The sequence below is a fragment of the Somniosus microcephalus genome, chromosome 12 (assembly GCF_052327205.1).
Source record: "Somniosus microcephalus isolate GS21.2 chromosome 12, FLI_Smic_1.0, whole genome shotgun sequence".
NCBI lineage: Eukaryota > Metazoa > Chordata > Chondrichthyes > Squaliformes > Somniosidae > Somniosus > Somniosus microcephalus.
This window is the reverse complement of record NC_140998.1, coordinates 104,613,677-104,629,735: the sequence shown is the minus strand read 5'-3', so window position 1 is coordinate 104,629,735 and position 16,059 is coordinate 104,613,677. Positions and strand designations below refer to the sequence as shown.

Sequence of the window (16,059 nt, the reverse complement as noted above, 5' to 3'; positions counted from 1 at the left end):
GCTTGACTAGCCTGTGGGACAGCTCTCCCAATTTTGGCACAAGGCCCCAGATGTTGGTGAGGAGGAATTTGCAGGGTCAAATGGGCTGGGTGTACCATTGTCATGTCCAAATCCAGATGGTCCGTCTGGTTTTATTCTTAAGTTTTCATAGTAGTTTTGATACAACTGAGTGACAGTTAAGAGTCAACCACATTGCTGTGGGTCTGGAGTCGCATATAAGCCAGACTGGGTAAAGGCAGCAGATTTCCTTCCCTAAAGGACATTAGTGAGCCAGATGGGTTTTTATGACAATCTGGTAGTTTCATGGTCACCATTACTGATACTAGCTTTTTATTCCAGATTTATTTAATTCACTGAATTTAAATTCTCCAGCTGCCACGGTGAGATTTGAACTTATGGCCTCTGGATTATTAGTCCAATAACATAACCATTATGCTACCACACCTGTACAATATTATAAAGGAAAAGAAAAATCCAAATTTCACAAAGTCAACACATTATTCTAAATGTTAAGAAAATTAATGCTCAACGCTAACAAAACACACTTACTGAATGGCTAAGGACACCCTCTCTTCAAAGATACTTTCAGTTGGCTTTGATATAGATAATTCAGGCTGAGGTGGAACTGATTTTAGTCTCGATTATGCTCCAGAAACTAGTGCAGACAGTGCAGGGTGTAACAAAGCATGAAATTCATCCGAGATTAGTCCCAACTGAGCTCCACCTATTCCAGTTGACATTGGAAATAGGTGGAGCTTCATTAATGTATACAAATGAGGGCGGGGTGACCTGTAAAATGTTTCAACATGGGGGCATGCAGGATGTTAAGTGCAAAGCACATCCAAGAAACAAGATATTCAGGTTTGCCAGGGTCTGAGACATAACCAAGGATTGATTTAAAAGACACAGTGATGCAAACACAAGTGGTTTTAGGCCATTTCAGATCAGTTCCCTTGTTTTTCCTGCTGTCACTTAGGCTCGCATGAGCCTTTGTTATAGTTGTTCTCATTTTTTTTCGCCCAGAAACGTTTGTGGCGCCAATGGGTTTCCCAAAAGGAAGCCTTCAAGCTGGCCTGATTGCAAAGAGACCCGATGGAGGGAGGCCAGGCAGGTCAGACTGCAAAAGAAGCCTTCTTTGCCCACCTGCTGTGACCTGCACAGTTGTGTTGGCAGCCAGAGGTGACATCTCATTTGGCACTTGTAGTGCTGGTGGAAGCTTCTCTTCTCAAAAGGAAGCTGTGTAGCAGACTCCTCACTAATGTCACAAGCTTATGTGACTGTCTGATTACCCATATGTAGGATGCTTCCCAATCACAGTAGGTCTTGTTTTTTTAGTGGCATTGCCTAAAAGACAGAATGTCAAGACCTAGTGTAGTTAGAATGGTCACACCCATCAAGATGCCACAAACCATTTCTGCAGGTTCTGACATACCTGCCTGACAATGTCCACAGGGAATTGTTTTCTTAGGGTCTGGATCAGCAGAGAGGCAAATGCCATCTGCTCCAAGAATAACTGCAACTATCAAGCAGTATAGGATTGGCACAATGACAGTAATGCTTGCACCTAGGGTTTCCCTTCCTTTTTGCCCAACACTATTTAAGCTACTGCCTTTCAGGCATGGCAAAGACTACTGTGTTGAGATGCCTTTAGAGGCTCTCCAAAGGCCATCATAATTTATGTCCCACTATTGTGACACTACCCTTTATATACCGCCACCTCTTTGAATTTCGCTAACACGCAATTTTCCACTCCTATCAGTAGTCTCATCCCTAGACCTGTCCAAGTTTACAGTTGGATTTGTGAGTAATTATCCAAATAAGCTTAAGGTAGACAATCAACTGCTATTAGCAGTCTCAAATTACTCATATACTGTATCCCAAAATATTATTTTCTGAAATAAATCTATCCAATTTGCATTTGAATGAATCAATACCATTGACTTCCACCATCTCCCTAGGAAGCCTGTTCCATAGATTTACCACTCGCCTCCTGAAATGTTTCTGCAGATTACTTTTGAATTTATCCGCCTTTAAGTGCAGTCTGTGCCCTGTGATTCTACTGTATTGGACAAGGTGAAACAGCTCATCATGGTCTACATTACCTAGTCCTTTAAGAATCTTAAAAAACAGCAAAAAAAATCAAATACATACCTGCAGTGTTATTTTTACTACAAGAAAATGAAAGTCATAGTCCCACTGGTACATATGCTGGATTGTATTCCAAACTGGAGATGAGAAAATATTCCTCTTTCCCCCACCTTCCTTACCCTCAAGAGTAGTAGATATGCAGAACAGGATCTTATCAAAGGTATTATATGTCCTGTTGATTAACATCTTAAAGAAGCTGTAAAGATATGTGGTGACGAACAGAACTGAAGATCAGAGTAAATATAGACTTAGATGATCAAATAGTCCATTACACTAAGGTTCCCACTAGGACCATGGAGGTGTTGACTTTGAAATACAACTTGTCAGGGCTGAATCGAGCAAATCTGATTTTTAATTGATATGCTCTAGTTTTTGCTCAATTACCTTCAGGGATCAAGATAAATTTCAGAGAGCTTTATCTCTTTGTACGTTTACCTTCCTCACAAGTTAGCACAGACTGTGCGTGGGTTGTTAAAAGGACCATGACAGATAGACCGATCATCGTTTGTCACTCCACACCTGGACGTTGTGCTGAATTTTTTAAATAGTTATGACTTACCAAAATGTCACTTTTATATTACAAAAGTGGAGCTAGATGAAATCTAAGATGGCTGCTAATAGCACTCGTTTCCTTGCAATCATATTGCTAAAATCACTGAATCATCACATTTTAAAATCCACTTTTCAAACTGCCCACAATTAATGAAATCCACCTGCACACTGTCTTCTATGTTGCAATAACTTTGCAGCCTTGTCGTCATCGTCGTCATCTTCTTCTTAGGCAGTCCCTCGGAACCGATGATGGCTTGCTTCCACATTAAAAATGAGTTCGCAGGTGACTGATGAGTCCAATGCGGGACCTACAGTCTCTGTCACAGGTGGGGCAGACAGTGGTTGAAGGGGCGGGTGGGTGGGGTGCTTGGGTTGACGTGAGCTCCTTCCACTGTTTGCGCTTGGCTTCCGCTTGCTCCCGGTGAAGAGACTAGAGGTGTTCGGCGCCTTCCCGGTTGCTTCTCCTCCACTTTGTACGGTCTTGGGCCAGGGATTCCCAGGTGCCGGTGGGGATGTTGCACTTTTTCAAGGAGGCTTTGAGGGTGCCCTTGAAGCGTTTCATCTGCCCACCTGGGGCTCCCTTTCCGTGTCGGAGCTCCGAGTAGAGCGCTTGTTTTGGGAGTCTCGTATCGGGCATGCGGACGATGTGGCCCGTCCATTGGAGCTGATCGAGCGTGGTCAAAGCTTCGATGCTGGGCTGAGCGGGAATACTGACATTGGTGCACCTATCCTGCCAATGGATTTGCAAGATCTTGCAGAGGCAGCATTGGTGGTAACTCCCCAGTTCTTTGAGGTGCCTACTGTACATGGTCCATGTCTCTGAAGCATACAGGAGGGCGGGTATCACTACTGCTCTGTAGACCATGAGCTTAGTGCCGGGTTTGAGGTCCTGGTCTTCAAACACTCTCTTTCTCAGGCGACCGAAGGCTGCACTGGCACACTGAAGGCGGTGTTCAACTTCGTCATCGACGTCTGCCCTTGTTGACAGTAGGCTCCCGAGGTATGGAAAGTGGTCCACGTTGTCCAAGGCCTCGTCATGGATTTTGATAATCGGGGGGCTGTACTGTGTGGCGGGGGCAGGTTGGTAGAGGACTTTTGTCTTACAGATGTTTAGCATAAGGCCTATGCTCTCGTACGTTTCGGTGAAGGTGTGGACGGTGGTTTGGAGTTCGACCTCAGTGAGCGCAGGCGCAAGCGTCGTCTGCATACTGTAATTCGACGACAGAGGATGGGACAACCTTGGATCTGGACTGGAGGTGACGGAGGTTGAACAGTTTCCCGTTTGTTCTGTAGATTAGTAGACCAGCTCCAAATCATGCTTTTAACTTGGTCATTAAAATCTGGTTTCTTTGGAAATAGGGGTGCCAGCAGCACTTCTATGTTCTTTGATCACAAATGTATATTTTTACCCCACACATACAAATTTAAGTGGTGTAGTTTGACACTGGCTTTTCGCCTATATTACCTAGGTTTAAATCAAAAAGGTACACTAGGAGTGGGGTAGGTGCAAATCCATCCATTGGCTGTTGGACTATGTGACTTGAGTTTGGATAGCCTCAGCCTAGTTCCTAAAGGAATGGGCCTAGAGCACAAAACTGTCTCTAATTCCGGACTGAATTGACAATCTCACTCGGGGATATCAAAAGATAATGGATGTGAGAAACGCAAAATGTCACATTTGTTTGGGGGCGGGGGGAGCTGCTTTTCTGAAGTTGCGGCAGAATGAAGGCCTTTATTTTGCATTCATTTGTACCAAATCTAACCTGCAACTACTTTATGACACTGTGTACCTGAAATTGCTAAGTGTTCCATTGATTTCTCGATTGAAAAAAAGTACTTGCGTAACATTATGATGAAGTATGCTTAAAACTTTCTCAAATTAGTTGCTGAAAATAACTATTGAATAATAGATGGTATATGCAAATGGCGCTAGTACTCAGCCATGTTTCGTGAAAGTTATTAGCGATGAGAAATAGTGAAGAAAAAGACTAAAAGGGACCAAATAAAAGGAAAAGATGGAAAGGACAAAAAGTGAAAATGAAAAATATAAATTAAAGATAAAATATTGCTTTATAGTCATAAAACATTCCAGACTTAAAGCAGCCTGCCAACACTGTAATGTGTAGTGTACAATCGAAACAGATGACATAGTTAATTACACAAAATCATTGAACAACTCCCAGAAAATCAAATGTGATTTTGACAAGGGAAAAAAGTAAATAAAGGAAATGCGCAGCAGATAAATTTTGGCATCAGAGATTGAATAACATTTCAGGTGTGATGGGAATTTGACAGATTGAAAACCAGAAGAGACAAGGAAGCAGTTTATTTTTTTATGATGCATCAGGATAATGCTGCATCTGACAGCATATTAAATACAGATATGGATACAAAAGTTGCAAGAATACATTTGCATAATTAGAATTTTATTAAAAGTGGTAGAAAAGAGTCCCAACTGACAATTACGTGAAATAGCTTAAATCATGTTCAGTAGATCTTCTCTGAAACACACGTGGGATCAAATGCAAAACGCATGTTACAGGGAGCGATATGTCACAGTGCATTTTGCATTTCAGAATTAATGATTGGACCATAAATAATTTGTATTGTATTGGCAGTTGCAGTGTATTCGTGATGATTGTAGCGAACCTGCTCCTGTCTCGGTTAAATTTTGCTTTGACAACCATTCAATTTTAATTGAACACCAAGCAATTACCAGCATACGCCACACCTCATTTTTGTATAATTAGAGGGAACAACTCCCTGCTTTAACCAGGTCTGGAGCTAGATTTTAGTGCACCTTTGCAATATTTCCACCACCACCCCCCCCCCCCCCCCGCCCCATCATCACTATTTCATTTACAAGGTTAATAGGGCGTTACCACGATACTGGAGAGTTTTCAGGCCTGCTAATTTTCCAGGACAGGCAGGAGTAGCTCAAGGACTGCCATGTTTCCTTATGGGTTATATTCACATCGCAGCAGATGTGTCATATGCAATACATTTCTTCATATTAATTTTGACTTCAATTTTAAACTCCTTTACACTGCTGTAAGTCACAAATTACTTCTCATTTCCTTGACTGTAGCAATTTATTCTGGGGTATGGTTTCCTTGGCGGTATCCTCTGGTACATTGCCATTTTTAATGTTTGCTTGGAGATGTAGCATTACCTGCCTATGGGGCCTATTGCAGCAAATGTGATCCTGCCCTCATTACTTACACATGCTCACATTCAATAACAGTTATTGGATAGTAGTCAGGAACAGGAAAGCAGTCTGATTTTTTCCTCTTCCCTGGCTAGGGGCAGTGAGCCAAATAAGGCTTCTTTTTCATAACATCAGTTGAAATGGCCAAATTCAGCACAACTTAAAAAGACCTCCCTGGCTTGAATGACAATACCAAACTGTGATGCACAGGCACCACTGAATCATGAGACATTGGGAGCAATCTTCCATCTTGGACACCTGGGATTGCCCACCTGTTGTAGAACCCATCTGACTTTCATCCCATTGAAATCAAATTTAAAATCCTCATCTTCAGATTCCTCCACAACTTCATCCATTCTTAACTCTGCAACCATCCAGGACAAACCAGCCCACTTGATTGGCACCCCATCCACCACCTTAAACATTCACTCCCTCCACCACCAGCGTACCGTGCCTGCAGTGTGTACCATCTACAAGATGCACTGCAGGAATTCACCAAGGCTTCTTCGGCAGCACCTCCCAAACCCGCGACCTCTTCCACCTAGAAGGACAAGGGCAGCAGGTGCATGGGAACACCACCACCTCCAAGTTCCCCTCCAAGATACACACCATCCTGACTTAGAAGTATATCGCCGATCCTTCATCGTTGCTGGGTCAAAATCCTGGAACTCCCTCCCTAACAGCACGGTGGGAGTACCTTCACCACACGGACTGCAGCGGTTCATAAGGCGGCTCACCGCCACCTTCTCAAGGCCATTTAGGGATGGGCAATAAATGCTGACTTTGCCAGCGACGCCCACATCCCATAAAAACAAATTTTTAAAAAACTCCTCCGGCCTTAATTCGGCTTCACTACCCCGCATCTCAACTACCATTTGGACCATCAACTCTTAATTTTTTTTAAAATAAATCCTGCCCAGTTTGCAGTACCATTAGTGGTAGAGCTTTCAGCCATCTCAGTCCTGCTGTCTGGAATTTTCTCCCTAAACGCCTGTACCTCTCCAATTCTCTCTCCACCGTTAAAAACCTTCTCAAAGCCCAGCTTGTTGGCCAGACTTAGTCACCTTCTCCTTACTCTCTATGACAGCATCTGTTCCTTTATCGATCACACTCCCTTTCTCGCTCTCCCACCCTCCAACTTTAAAGAATCTTTGGATATTTTCTACACTAAAGGCGCTATATAAATGCAAGCTGCTGTTACCTCAGATTTTTTGTTTACCATCTCCTTTCCACAAAAGTAATGCCTAATGCTAATTATTTTAAGTGATAACAGTCCTGTTTTAAACATATACCTCTATTTAGTAACTTGAAAGTGCCAAGAATTACATTCCTAGAAAACTTTTCCCTCTTAAAAACTAGAGTTTTTAAAAAAAATCTTTTGCATCCAATGTGACCATTTTATTGTTTTACTCAAGTGATTTAATTAAATTATTGATCATGAAAGGACCAATATGCTATACTAGCAAATTGCGAAAGTTTCATACTTTGCAATTGCCACCACTGCTATAAAGTAAGTATAATGGTAGATTTCAAGGTTTAATTGAAGTAAAAACTTCATTATTTAAGAAAAGAGAGAGAGAAACCAGGAATTTATACACCTAACATCTGTTGTGGTGAAGTTATTGGAATTTAAATTAAGCACAAAGTGACTGAGCGCATAACAAAAATTTGAGCTGATTAGAGAGAGCCAACATGGATTTTTAAAGGGTAGGTCATGTCTAATGAACCTAATTGAATTTTGAGAGTAACTAAAGTAGTAAACAGGGGAATGTCTATGGGTGTAGTTTATATAGGCTTCCAGAAGGCATTTGATAAGCTTCCATATAAAAGATTGTTAGCTAAAATTAAAGCTCATGGAATTGAAGGCAAATTATTGACCGGGTTAGGAGATTGGTTAGGTGGAAGAAGACAGAGAGTAGGGATAATGGGTATGTACTCGAATTGAAAGGAAGTGACTATTGTTGTCCCACAAGGATCTGAGCTGGGCCCTCAACTATTCACTATATTTATTAATGACTTATAAAACATAATAGGGAGCCATATATCCAAGTTTGCCGATGACACAAAGGTCGGTGGCATAGTAAGTACTGCAGATGGGTGCATAAAATTACAAAGAGACATTGATAGATTAAGTGAGTGGACAAAACTGACAGATGGATTTCAATGCAGGCAAGTGCGGGGTCATCCATTTTGGATCAATAAAGATAGATCCGAGTATTTTTTTAAATGCTGAAAAGCTAGGAATAATGGAGGTTCAAAGAGATTTAGGGGTCCATGTACACAGATCTCTAATATGTAGTAGCCAGGTGTAAAAAATCAAAAAGGCTAATGGAATGTTAGTCTTTATATCTAGAGGGTTAGAATATAAAGAGGAAGTTTTACCCCAGCTATACACAGCCCTGGTTAGGCCACATCTGGAGAACTGTGTACAGTTCTGGGCACTGCACCTCAGAAAGGATATATTGGCCTTGGAAAGAGTGCAGGGCAGATTCACCAGAATGTTACAGGCTCCAAGGGTTAAATTATGAGGAGAGATTACATAAGGTAGGTTTATATCCCCTGGAACATAGAAAGTTAAGGGGTGATTTGATTGAGGTTTTTAGGATTTTGAAAGGAATTGATAGGCTAGATAGAGGGCAACTTTTTCCACTGATGGGGGAGTCTAGGACAAGGTGATATAACCTTAAAATCAGAGTCAGGCCATCCAGGAGAAGTTAGGAAACACCACACAAAGGGTGGTGGAAGTATAGAACTCTCTCCCACACAAAGCAGTAGATGCTAGCTCAATTAATAATTTTAAATCGGAGATTGATAGATTTTTGCTAGGCAAGGGTATTAAGGGATATGGGGCCAAGGTGGGTGGTTGGAGTTAGGGTACAGATCAGCCATGATCTCATCGAATGGTGGAACAGGCTTGAGGGGATGAATGGCCTACTCCTCCTGTTCCTATAATCTATAATGGCCCAGAAATTCGGGTCCCAACGCGTGAGTACGCACAGGGTACTCACGTGTAGGCCCAACGAAAGTGCCGGTTTCGTGCATGCGCGGGAAACCGGCACTTCCGTTCCCCTGAAAGGGGTTCAGAAGTCGAACGCGTGCGCCGGAGAGGCAGCGCGTGCGCATTGAACTTACGTTGTTTTTGCAGGTTTCTCCGGGAGGGTAAGTCTCCAGCAGTAACACTTTTAAAAAGCAGGCGCAGGGCCTGCTTTTAACAAGGTAAGTGGTGAATTAATTAAAATTAAAACTTTTTTTTCCACAGGTTTATTATTTTTAAATACTTTAAAGAAAGGCAAGTTTATTTTTAGTTGTTAGAAAATGTAATTAATTTTTTCAAAAATTTATATTGTTTAAAATAGTTATTTCATGTAATTTATAGTTTATTTTAAAAATGTGATTTAAAAAAAAAATTATTTGAGGTTTTAGTGATTTTTGGGGCTTATAGTATTTATAGATTTGACAGCTCTTCCTGTCAAACTTATGAATGGGCATTCCCTGCTCCGATTGACTCCCCATGGCCCACGTGATCCCAGGGGACGCATCGAACTAACTGCGCCCCTGGGATACGCAAGCACTGCGCGCCAACAGTTGGAGGAGGCCCAGGATCGGAATCCCACGCGGGCCCACAGCTCAACGGCCGGCACACTAGGTAAGTGCAGGTCGGGGGCTTGCACCTGCGGGAAGCCCCCGACCCGAATTTCTGGGCCATTGTAAATGATGATGAGAACACTGCAAACGTTGGGAATCTGTCACAAAAAACAAAAGTTGTGGTCAGTCTGCATCAGTGCAGAGAACAGGCCAACATTTCATGCTAGGCCTTTTTCAGAACTAAAAGAAGAACAAGCAGTTTAATAAAATCAGGGGAGAAGGAAAAGTAAAAAATAAACAAGCTGACAGAGGAAGTATCAGTGGACTGACTGTTACATGTTGTAATTGATCATTTGTCAGGCAGTGGAAATAAATATTAGAGACACAAAAGATTTTGAACTTTTTGATGTGGACTTTGTGTGTCTGCTCAAGGACTAACTAAGTTCTGCATAACTGTCAGGGTGATGCTCACCTGGGAACTGCAAGAATGATATAATAGATTTGAAACCTTGGATTAGCAGAGTGAATACTTGGTAAAAGAGCATAATTGGTTACAAGTACGAATAGCAAATGAAGGAGACTCGTGCAGCCAATGCAATTGAAACAAAATTACAGGTAGACTAATTTGGGATTGTTGGCCAACCGAGGGACAGATCATTTATATTGAAACACCAATGCAGCAAACTTTATATGGCATCTTTATCTGGAAAACTGTCATGTCTTAATTTCAATAAAATGACTTGAGTGTTTAAAACCATTCTAAAGTGTTTCAGTCGCGACTGTTTCTTACCTTTCAGGCCCAGTAGAGGTAAACCCTACAGATTAAAGTAAAGAATATGTAAATAGCTAAAACAGCAAGAGGCACACCCACAGAGGAGAGAAAATGGCAGAAATTGAAAATTAACAGAAAATGCTGATGTACAATGGTTTCAATTTTTAAAAATAAGTAAAGCGGGTCACTACCTCAACACTACAGGACAAATAACTAAGTGTCATACAGCCAGCAGCTCCAGTGGAAACATGTTAAAAATATAAGCCACTATCTTTGGGAAAGGAGGGGACAGTGCTTGGAAAAAAGGTCACACTGATTATTATAGATCAATGGTGATGCAGCACTTGGAAGACTGTGTTCAATGTTTGCCACTATCCCCCAAAGGATATCAAGAACCCTGGAGACGAGTTAAACGAGAAGGATGGCCTGGGATTTCTGTGACGTGTGGGGAAGACATGATCCAGATTATTAAAATCCTGGCAGGCATAAATAATTATAGATATATAAGCTGCTTATTTAACTTGGTCTGAATTGAAGTACAAACCACACTGGAGATTAGAAAATTTCACCCTGGAGTAGTGTATATATGTAAGCAAGTAATGCATTGACTTTAAAAAAAAAAATGATCAAATGTCAGGTATAAATGAAGTTGACAGCTGTAACAGTAAGTATAGAGATAGATTAAATATTCAATTTAATATAATGGTCACTGAGGTGCTAAGACTAGAAAGAATGCCTCCACCAGAGGAAACTGTTCAAAGGGCAAGTCATAAGGTTAGGCAGATATTCTAAGATTTTGCCCATTACAGTGACAAAAATAAGTATTTTGTTTCATTGTTGTTTAGTGGTTAGTCCTTTAAATCCAGTCACAGTACATAAAAGGAGTTTAACAGCCAGCTAAGTCAGGCTCTTGTACCAATGTTGCAAGTTACAGACTGGAGGGAGGAATAATTCAAACTTATGCAATACTGGGTGATTAGCTCAGTTTGTACATGCACAATTCATTAGTAAATCTGAGTATAGGATAAGTTTCAGTATCTCTTCATGGATGTAAAAAGAGCTGTCATATTCAAATTTAAGAGCCTTTTTGAAGCACCTGAAGAAAAAAGCAATCTGAATTTCCAAATTAGTTAATAATGACCCCCATAGACTCCTGCATAATTAGTCTCCATCCTGACTATACAATAAACCATCAGAGCAATTCCTGACAAAGCAATCAAATGTTCAAAACCAGGACTGATACCCTACAAGGAGTAAGGTTCTATGCATGGAGGTTAACCGTCAGGTTTGTACCAGCAACAAGTGTGAAGAATAATTCTATGGAATCTGTCTCAAATCAACAGCAGAGCCAGCCTGACAACTTTACTTGTTGGCTTCTTATTAGAGTCAGTATCACAGATTTGTTGACAATCAAGTTTCTTTTGAATAGGTTCAAACTTAGTTGGTAGGATTTTTCGAAGAGTAGTGTTGTCCACATTAATTAATTATCTATACCTGTAGATAAAAATTGTTGCCTGGTCCCACAAACAATCTGGAGAGTTCAGAAATGTTTCTACTATCTTTAGAACTCCACATCCCAATTGGTCAATCCCAATGACTTACCTCATTGGTCTGTGGTGTCTCAACACCACTTCGCAGCAGATGAAGAAGTCTTTTCAAATTGATGGAATAGGGCATCTGGCAGGCACTGCATTTAGATATATGATGCAGCACATGCCAGGACCAAAAGATATGGAACAGTCTTAAAGGATTAAAAAAGCCTATTAGCAACTTAGTCTGGTGGCCAAACCTAGGAAATCATTTTGTAATACAGCAAGGAATGACCAAAATGTGACATTTTTCAGCTAAGCTGCATGGGCAGAGAAAAGAACACCCAGGAGGTTTTTTTTTATTCATTCACAGGATGTGGGTGGGCATCGCTGGCAAATTGCCCTCGAGAAGGTGGTGGTGAGCCACCTTCTTGACAACTGAGTGGCGTTAGAAACTAGGGGTGCCTAAAAATGTATAAGGCTACACTAATAATACTGTGTTTAAATGGTAAGTTTCGTTTTCCTGGAAAGCTTGCATTAGAATTTGAGAGAGTCTTTTTAATCAGTTAGATTAGGTGAAACAAACATTCCACACGGGGGCCCAGCCAGGCTAGTTATCTGTTGTTTGTAAGTTAGGGTTTTGATTTTGTTAACGTATCTTTAATTTGGCCAGTGAAGGCCCAACCTATGTTTCTTCCATTATTACTAATAACCATTATAATCTCCACAGATATAATTTGGAGTTTGTTTAGCAGAACTGCTTGTGAAGATAATTAAAAGTTAATTAGGAAAAGACATAGAATGAAAGGAATTGGAGGAGGCCAAGGTATCCATCTTAGAATGGGCCATTTGCTAGGTGAAGGTGAGATAGCAACTGGCTAACGTGCGACAGCTCTGGCTGGGGCCATGATTAAGAGGGACAGGGCCGGGTCTTGTACTTGCTGGGTTAAGGAGGGTAGAGTCGAGAGAGAAAAAGAATTCCAATGGAGGAACCTTCAAAATGTAAAAACCAGAAAGATAAATTGGACGAAGTAATGAGACCCCTTTTTGGGGAGTACTTTCATCCAAGAATTGAAACAAGGAAATCGATGTCCCATTGGTTGATGAGGTTCTAGAGGAACCTCTATAGGTTAAATGGTCTTGTCAGTAACTTGGCCTCAGGCCCACCCCTAAAAAAAAAGAATAAAAGTGACACCCCAAGGGCTTGCCCACAGACGGTGGAAGGGAGAGCCGAACAGAAGTTGCAAAGAGAAGTTAGGCTGGTCGAACGCTCTTTTGAGAGTGACCCCACACTCACCATCGGAGGCTCTAGAGAGAGAGGCTGGAAGCCAGAGAACTGTTGACGCACGCCAGCTGTCTGTCCGATCAGGTCCGGTACCAGTTACTTGTTACGCTCGTATGTTTTTGCTGTAGTACTAGTGTTATATTCCGTCCTAAACTCTGATTAAACACAATATACCCACCATATTGGTTTGCACTCGATCCTGTTTACCAGAGATACGTGAATCTCTATAGTGGCTTGCTAGGTCATTTCAGAGGACAGTTAAGAGTCAACCACATTGCTGTGGGTCTGGAGTCACATATAGGCCAGACCGGGTAAGGACGGCAGATTTCCTGCTCTATAGGACATTAGTGAACCAGATGGTTTTTTGACAATCTGGTAGTTACACGGTCACCATTATTGATACTAGCTTTTTATTCCAGATTTATTTATCTGAATTTAAATTCCACAGCTGCCATGGTGGGATTTGAACTCTAGTCGCCGGATCATTAGTCCAGGCCTCTGGATTATTAGTCCAGTAACATTACCACTATGCTACCGTTCTCATTCCAGAGTGTAGCTTTATATGTTTCTTCAGATTAAACAATAGCATAGGCTTTTGTCAAGACATCATAATGGCCAACGACTAGTTTGTTTAACTGACAAGTTCAGACATGAAGTCAGTATTTGTTCACTAAATATGTCATGCCTCCTCTTTGGAAAGAAGCAGCGACAGAATTGTGTACTGCGAGGAAGAGGTCCGTGTGGACATAGGAAGGTGTGCCATATTGTACTTCATCTTGTGTGCGAGGAATACCGACAGAAGTAACACTGACAGAAGACAGACATGCATTCCATTTAAAGGCTAAGCAGCAGAGTGTACTGACCAGCATCGTGCTATAATAAATCAAAACAATGGAAAGTCATAAGTATTTTACATTTAGTATCAATTTTAGGGCAGCAAAAATATGATATTTGGAATTCTATACAAGTCTTACAGGTGGGCAATATCACTTTAAATGGTATTAAAAATGTAACTTACACTTCAAAATATGCATCCTATGAAATTCTAATAAGATCCTCAATTGCCAAAAATTCAGAAAAGTTAAAAATTTAAGTTTGTTTTCTCATACCTTGACACAAATTACCAAATATTTATTCAATCGGAAGTCTAAGTTATACTTGAACTACTTATATATATGGAATGCTTCAAGCCATCTGGCATTTTTTTTTTTTTTTTTAAAGATCCAACTAACACATTCACAGTGCAATGTGCACACTGTCAAAAAAGGTGAGTAAAGTACTAACGTCAGTAGATACAATAACGATTAACAAACAAGGGCACCTCGTTATGCTGCAAGAATGCATATTAAAACAATAAATACAAAACCATGAAATACACTTCATTCCATTTTGATTTGCCACTCTGCAAGCTTCTACTTCCCTTATAATCCAATGGGGCTGATCTTCAACAACATTCTTGCTGATTATTGAAAAGTAACTAGTCATTGAATAGGAACCTTCCTTCTCCCTCGTGTATTTCCAGTCCTCATTCCAGGCTTAAGGTAGTCATTGGACAATCTCAAAGTAGTGCAATATTGCCATAATATGCTGAGGCATAAACACGTAACCCGTGTACACAGCCATCCCAACAATAGATATCAATAGGGAGTCTGAAGAGTAAGGTTAAGGAATAGGTTTTGATAAAAGCTTAAATTCCACTACCAGAAGTGGACACACTGGACATTGAACATAATCCAATTCCTCTGGCAAGAAGTACTTGAGTAGGGGGAAAAAAGGCAAATATTTAACTTGCCCTCACCTGATGTCCACACACAAACTTTATAGTGGAAGTCACTGGATAGCAACGAGTAATGGTAACTGTGATTTGCTTTTCTCCTACCGAGCCCAAGAGCATCTTACCAATACAATAGCAAAATACTGCGGATGCTGGAAATCTGAAACAACAGAAAACACTGGAAAAACTCAGCAGGCCAGGGCAGCATCCATGGAGAGAGAAACAGAGTTAACATTTCCGGTCGAAGACCTTTCGTCAGAACTGGAAAAAAGCAGGAAAAGGAACAAATTTTAAAGCAAGTTTAGGGGCTGGGAAAGGGGGAGGGGATGAAAGAACAAAAGGGGAAGGTCTGTGATAGGATGGAAGGCAGAAGTAAAGAGGCATTAAGAGGTATTCAAGGCAAGGGGAGATGGGAATGGGACAGGTCAAGAAACAAAGGATGGCTCTAGATGAAGTGTGAATTGCGCTGGTAGAATGAAGGACAGCTGCCATTTGGGAGGGAAGAAAAAAAGGCACAAACAAAAAGTGTGGATAAAAAATGTGATAGGGGCCGAGGTTATGGTCTGAAATTGTTGAACTCTATGTTGAGTCCGGAAGGCTGTAAAGTGCCTAATCAAAAGAGATGGTGCTGTTCCTCGAGCTTACGCTGAGCTTCCGTGGAACAATGCAAGAGGTCGTGGACGGTGAGGTCTGAGTGGGAATGGAGCAGTGAATTAAAGTGACAGGCCACCGGAAGCTCGGGGTCCCCCTTACGGACTGAACGGAGGTGTTCCGCAAAGCGGTCACCCAATCCGCGTTTGGTCTTAACAACCTGCTTGCAAAGTTTAATTTCATTTATCGCATGAGCCAATCAGTATTTTAAAAGCCATCCAAATGCATTTTGAAAATTGCTCAGTATGTCACTTTAGGCTTAAAGGTTTAACTGGAGCCTGGACAGTAGCATGCTAATCTGACAAGACACTATGCAGGAACAGGTCAAAGCACAATGTTAAAGAGCAGAGTAAGCAGCAGGGGGTGTGACACACACAAATCAATTGCCACTGCTGTCCAGATGCTAGCTTAGTGTAAATGGGCTACAATTAGTATTGTATGAATCCTCAAAATATTGATTAGCTGCAGCTGGAAGGAAAAACCTTGGGAACAAATTAGACCACAAACAATAAAATAATTCGCTGTTAATGTTACTAAATCAACAGAAAACTGAAT

At 41.2% G+C, this 16,059-nt stretch overlaps 1 protein-coding gene across 4 annotated transcripts in view; it reads right to left on the bottom strand.

Annotated features, from left to right (window-relative positions):
• Positions 1-5,011: 5,011 nt before the first annotated feature.
• The window catches only part of sptssa (serine palmitoyltransferase, small subunit A), a 31,211-nt gene continuing 20,163 nt past the window's right edge, over positions 5,012-16,059 (bottom strand). For all 4 annotated transcript variants that reach the window (XM_086003374.1, XM_086003375.1, XM_086003377.1 and 1 more), the window contains exon 3: positions 5,012-14,728. In XM_086003374.1, the coding sequence (XP_085859500.1) occupies positions 14,625-14,728 (104 nt within the window). In that variant the 3' untranslated portion in view covers positions 5,012-14,624. The remainder of the gene's footprint in view (positions 14,729-16,059) is intronic.